Source organism: Sinocyclocheilus rhinocerous, unplaced genomic scaffold, assembly GCF_001515625.1.
Source record: "Sinocyclocheilus rhinocerous isolate Xijiao unplaced genomic scaffold, SAMN03320098_v1.1 scaffold1152, whole genome shotgun sequence".
NCBI lineage: Eukaryota > Metazoa > Chordata > Actinopteri > Cypriniformes > Cyprinidae > Sinocyclocheilus > Sinocyclocheilus rhinocerous.
In genome coordinates, this window is record NW_015625590.1 from 583,137 (window position 1) to 589,539 (window position 6,403).

Genomic DNA, 6,403 nt, shown 5'->3' on the forward strand with positions numbered 1-6,403 from the left:
GCTGTATACTTACCTCGGACTTGTGAGCGTCAGCCTGGGATGTTTCCAGCTCGAGCTGCACCGAATGCAGCTTGAACGTGTCCTCACCTGCACTCAAAGGTAGACACACATCCGCCATTAAAGCAAGTAACAGTGAGTAAAACAATGGTAATGTGTGTGAATAGAGTATTAGTAATGTAAGCGAGATTAGCGGCAACCACGCTGGCGATGCTAGCGGGCTATTTGCTAATAGCGGACTCGGGAAATCAAAATAAAACTAGTGATAACAAGGCGCTCTGATTGTTTTTGTTGTAGAATACGATAGGGGATATATTCACACGTTATAGAAACGAAAATTATGGTGTATAAAATTGATTTTAAGATAAAAAATTAGACGACAAAGAATTAACTTGACGGAGCTCAAACTCAAAACACACGGCAGCAACAAAACTGAATACTATATTTATTGATGATGTTTATTTTTTATACCTTTCAGTTGTAAATGTTTAAATATATATGTTAGCAAATAAGGTCATAGTATGTTGCTGGCTAATATAGATAAGGGTTTTGTTGAAATTGCAAGAATATATTCCATTATGCACTTAATTTAAAGAAATTAAAACTTTATTTCAGCAAGGATGCATTAAATTGATCAAAAGTGCTAGTAAATACTTTTACATTGTTAAATATTTTGAATAAATTATGTTCCTTTGAACTGTCTATTTATCAAAACATCCTGAAAAAAAGTATCACTGTTTCCACAAACTGTTTAATGAGTTTGAATTCGACATATTAGAATGATTTCTGAAGGACCATGTGACACTGAAGACTGAAGTAATGGCTGCTGAAAATTCAGCTTTGCCATGACTAATAAATTCGATTTTAAAATATATTAAAATATAAAAAACAGATATTTACATTTTTAATAATATTTCACAGTATTACTATTTTTACTGTGTTTTTGATCAAATAAATGCAGCTTGGTGAGCATAAGAGACTTTTTTCAAAAACATTAAAAAATCTTACCAACCTCAAACTTTTGAACACTACTGCAGTGTACATGAATTTATGAATTTATAGTACTTTGTCTTTATAGCTGTATTATTTACAGCTGTTATTGCAAATAAAACTGTTTGGTCGGGCCACTGAAAATGTTGGCAGGGCAAGTACAAATCATAGGCTACCTATTGGCCTGACTAGAGGTCGACCGATATGGGTTTTTCACTGGCCGATGCCGATAGAGATATGGCGGTTTCCCCGGTAACGGCTGTAATCAGATAAGCGCTACTTTATCAGGCATTACAGGAAAGAGAAATGAAAATGACATAGAAGCTTTTCTGAAGCCGGTCGGTTCTTTTCACAGATACATTCATATAAAAACACCCGCGCTGCATTTTAATTTTGAAACGTGCAGTGATCAGTTTATTCAACGAAGCAATAACTAAATGTATGGGAAACACTGGACACTTCTATAAGTCAAATGGCCAAGTGATAACAAAAATAAAAGAGTTCACACATATTACACAGCCTGCTGCTCATAACTGCTTAAGAGTGCATTGGCCACTAGCGATGACATCGTGGATGCTATTGTCGGACCTACACACACATTTCATGAGGAAAGTTATCGTGCACGTTATAATCAGCCCAGAAGTTTCGTCTGAATTGCATATGTTTCTACTTTCACATGCAAATGACTTGCACTTATGAATATGATAACGTTCCGGCATCAATTCTAGTAGGGTAAAACGTAATTACGCTTTAGAAACAATCTGTTTTGCCCTGCCATCATTAGCTGAAGCTGTGTGTGAACAAGAAGCGGCTGCAGAGTGTGAGTTGCTCCGTTTCACGCAGCCAGAGAGAGATTCTCCGGTGTTCCGCAACAACGCTTAGCTGCCCACAGATGCGCCTGCCTATAAATCGGCCTAATTTGCAGCACAATCGGCCGATGCCGATTAATTAAAAAATGCCAAAAATCGGCCAATTAATCGACCGGCTGAAAAAATCGACCGGCCGATCAATCGGTCGACCTCTAGGCCTGACTGGTCTGTCACAAAACTGTTCCTTAATCTCGACTTTAGTATAATGATGCCTTTCCATATGTAGTGTTTGGATATCATTTCTGTCATCCAGCTCCTGGATTTCTCACACTTGTTTTTATTTCCTAACCTATAATTCGACTCCACTCGCTAGCTTTGTTTTTTTTTTTTTTGCTTCCTCCTCTTTCGTCTGCTTATTTCTGCCTGTGTCATTATAGCTGCGGATGTCATTATGTCTGTCTCTTAGAGATAGATGACTTTGTAGCACCGTGTGTGGACTAAATACAGGCTGGGTAGTCTTCAGAACGAGCCAATGAGAAGCTTGAGTTCAGAGTCAGACCATTAAGCGGTTGATGTTTGGCAGTCAAAGGTTTTTATAATGAACTGTATGATCTCGAACCCTGTCTTTTTAACAGCTTGTCTGTGTATTTGTTTTCATTTTGAGCAGAGCTAATGGGGAGATCGCACAGTCGGACTCAAAGCTAGAGCGCTCAAGACCAGACTGTCTACTTCCATCGTGTCGGCGACTCCGTACTGTCGTGTTGGATGCAGCTTAATAAGCAGAAGAAGAGAAAGAAAGGATTTCTCTCGCTCCAGTGGACTAGATTGTATTCGGAATGATGAAAAAGTGAACTTTAATAGTTCCAGAAACCAAAGAAACAAGTGAGGCGGACAGATATATTTTGTGGGAGACTTCAGGCGGAAGTAGGCGCCAACATTTCCCGCGTGGCATCATTGGTCGGGTAAGAAAACAGGTCTACCTGTAGGATGACCAGCCTTTTCCGACGCAGCAGCAGTAATGGAGGGTCTCGGGATGGTGGGGGCTCGGCTACAGGTGAGCTCAACAACTCCAGGCCCAACCGGCAAGTTCGACGGCTGGAGTTCAACCAGGCCATGGAGGACTTTAAAACCATGTTCCCTAGCATGGACTATGAGGTGATCGAGTGCGTACTGCGCTCCAATAATGGGGCTGTGGATGCCACCATCGACCAACTCCTGCAGATGAGCATTGATGGACAAGGCTCAGATGACAGTTCGGACTCAGACGACAGCATCCCAGCAGAGGTCAGTGTCTTTTAAAGTACTTGTTGTAACACTTATTGCACATATTATCGCATTTTTTCAGTGGAAGACAAAAAGTGACATTTTAATATATATACATTAAAAAAAATGGTCCATACAGCTTATGCTCTATATTAGTGTTTATTATATAAGTTTTCTTTAGTCATACCATAGTTTTTGCATCAGAAACAGACTGAAATTGAAGCTAAGTTTTGTTGCATTCATTCACACATTATTTTAAGTGGGGTGTAGTAATCAATATGTTTTTCACCCACAATCCTCTTACACCTGACTGCTCGGATAAGAAAGTGTGTCAGTACTGGGCCCCGAGATGGATCTGAGAAACATTACAATCTGTCTGTGTCTCCATAACCATCTGCTTCATGGCCCAGTGGAGATGCTCTGCCATTAGACTTTGATGTGATCCTAAGTGAAGCATAAACTGCAGTGCATTTTGTTTATACGTTCTGCCATGATTCTTCGCTTTTAAGGACATTCCCCATTGGTGTATTTTTTTTCTCTTGCATTATTTATAATATTATGTTTAGATGGGGATGTGTTGAAAACAGTATGTACTGTACTGCATATGCTATTAGTATGAAAATCACAGCAAACATTGCCCAAAAATACAATAAAAAAAATGATAGCTGATACAGATGTCTAATATATAGCCTACATTTAATTAAATGTAATAATTAATTTTTTTATTTAATATTCTGTTTAATTGAATTTAATGTAATTTTTATTCAAATATTAACCAATTAATTAAAACAATGGCTTTTAAAGACATTACATTTTTAGTTATTTTTTGTTTTAATGTCAACTTGAATATCTTAAAACAATATGTACGCATGCTGTACTGCATATGCAGTTTGTATGAAAATTTCAGCAAATATTAACCAATAAAAAGTACAATTATTATTTTATTTACAATTAAACAATTAAATTAAAAGAATGTCTTTCAAGTAAAGATGTTAGGCTTTTTTTTTTTTTCATTTGTAATTTTTATTTTAGTATCAGTTTGGACATGTTGACTCTGCTATATGTTCTGTTTATATGAAAATCAGAGCAAACATTGATCTGAGATACAATAAAAATAAAGAAAAAATAGTATTCATTACATCGTGTACAGAAGATAAATTAGAATTGTTAAATGTCATGATACCAGAATTTCACTAGCTAATGCTAATAGCAGTAATTTGATTTAATTTAATTATGAGCAAATTAAATTAAAGCGATAGCAAAGATTAGTCTAGTTTTATTTAATTGTCAACTTACCAAAGAACCAGTGTTTTTTTACATTCCTTCTACAATTAACGGTTTTATCAGCTGGCCACTATTAAATATGTGAATGGATCTGTGCAATAGAAATATAATTTGGTCTTTTTTTCGCGCTAAAAGTTTAATGTTACTGCTACTTGCATTTGTTTTCTCTTGTGCTTTTACCAGATTCTTGAGCGGACCCTTGAGCCAGACAGCTCAGACGAAGAGCCGCCCCCTGTCTACTCGCCACCAACATATGACATGCACATATATGACAGGAAATATCCGGATGCTCCTCCTGTTCCTCCACCCAGGTTATAAAAAGCACTTTGATGTTCTTGACTTATCTTTCTTTCCATTTTCCACAAAAAAATGAGTTTGAGAGCAGTTTTAAATGAATTACTGAAACATTAGTTTAATTACATGAAACATGTAATAGGGTCATCATGGGTCTCAAGATCCTTATTCATTTTAGTCACATTCTCTAAATGATGCCCCCTGGTGTTCATTAACCTAACTGCAATTCTTGGCGATCCTTGTGTATGTGGTTTAATATACAATGTGCATGTAATTCCATTTATAGTACGGATAATAATACCCATGAATTCACAAACATTAAAAAGGTTAGACACATCTGTAAATGAATTATGTGTAATCTGAAATTTAATCTGTAATTGTATTATAACTCTGATGTGAGTACTGAGAGTTGTCAGTGTCACTGGGTTCTGTTATCTTTCAGATTTGAGGCCCAACCTCCTCCTGGACACAGACAAGTGCAAGGTTACAAAAACTGGAACCCACCGTTACTTGGCAATCTGCCTGACGACTTCCTGCGAATCTTGCCCCAACAGTTGGACAGTGTACAGGTGAGCATTTATCATGTACTGCAGAAATGGCTAAATTCGGTAAGATTGCTATTTTTCATTTATTTATTTAATTTTGAGATATTAAGTAATATTTTGAGAAATTATTAGAAATTAATACCTTTATTCAGCAAGGATGCATTAAATTGATCAAAAGTGACCACAGAGATATTTACAGTGTAACAGAATATTTCTATTTCAAATTAATTGTTATTTTGAACTGTCTGTTAATCAGAGAGTTAAATCCTGAAAAAAAAATGTATCACACTTTCCAAAAAATATTGAGCAGCAACTTTTTTCAACATAATAGTAAGTGATTTCTGAAGAATCATGTGACACTGAAGTAAAATTCAACTTTGTCATCAAAGGAATAAATTAGTTTAAAATACTTTAAAAAAGAAAGCAGTTATTTTAAATTGTATTTAACTTGTTTTATACAAAATGTACTTGATTTTGCTCCAGCTCTTTTTTCTTTTTCAATGATATTAAAGAACCATTAATAGTTCAATGAGTTCCAGGAGTTTGATCATTAAAACAAGCTTATGCAATACTGAAGTGCAGCAGGGAGGCCATTGTGCAGTTGCTTTTAAGATCTTATGCCATATCATGCTTTCTGAATGGCTAATTGAACTATAATGGCATCCTTGTTCTATTGTACATATACTAGGGGTGCTCCGATTGATCGGCTACTGATCGCTATCGGCCGATAATTGTTTTGGGAAGTTTGATCGGCGGCTTCTATAAAGGCCGATCTCATAAACCGATCTCAAGCTGACGACATGCCTGCCGTGAAAGGTTTGGCATGACGTGCAGTGGCCGCGTCTCAATCTCTGTCTGGCGAGGGTAAAATAATTATAATGCTTGAGGTACAATTCATATTTCTTCAGTAAATAACTTACAAAGTAATTTAAAAGCTTTCTGTGAGACGTAATTTCACAAACAGCATGAGTGAATCACCGCACGCTCTCTCTTTCCCTATCAAAATCCCTATCCCAAATGCAATTGGCTTCAAATCACCACATTGCATCTGCACTATAAGTGAGCTGCACACTACACATGACACAGGAAATGTCACTTGCACAATAAAGGGAGTGTCGCATCCAGGGCTGGACTGGGACAAAAAATCGGCCCTGGCATTTTTTGGTCCAAGCGGCCCACCAACACTTCGAGATATATATATATATATATATATATATATAT

The 6,403-nt window shown here is 36.6% G+C and overlaps 1 protein-coding gene across 1 annotated transcript in view; it reads left to right on the plus strand.

Moving 5' to 3' along the window:
* LOC107757269 (CUE domain-containing protein 1-like) overlaps nucleotides 1-6,403 on the plus strand; it is a 28,914-nt gene that overhangs the window by 17,687 nt on the left and 4,824 nt on the right. Inside the window, exons 2-4 of the mRNA XM_016574702.1 lie at nucleotides 2,464-3,080; nucleotides 4,527-4,654; nucleotides 5,080-5,206. Coding sequence (XP_016430188.1) covers nucleotides 2,784-3,080; nucleotides 4,527-4,654; nucleotides 5,080-5,206 — 552 coding nt within the window. The 5' untranslated portion in view covers nucleotides 2,464-2,783. The remainder of the gene's footprint in view (nucleotides 1-2,463; nucleotides 3,081-4,526; nucleotides 4,655-5,079; nucleotides 5,207-6,403) is intronic.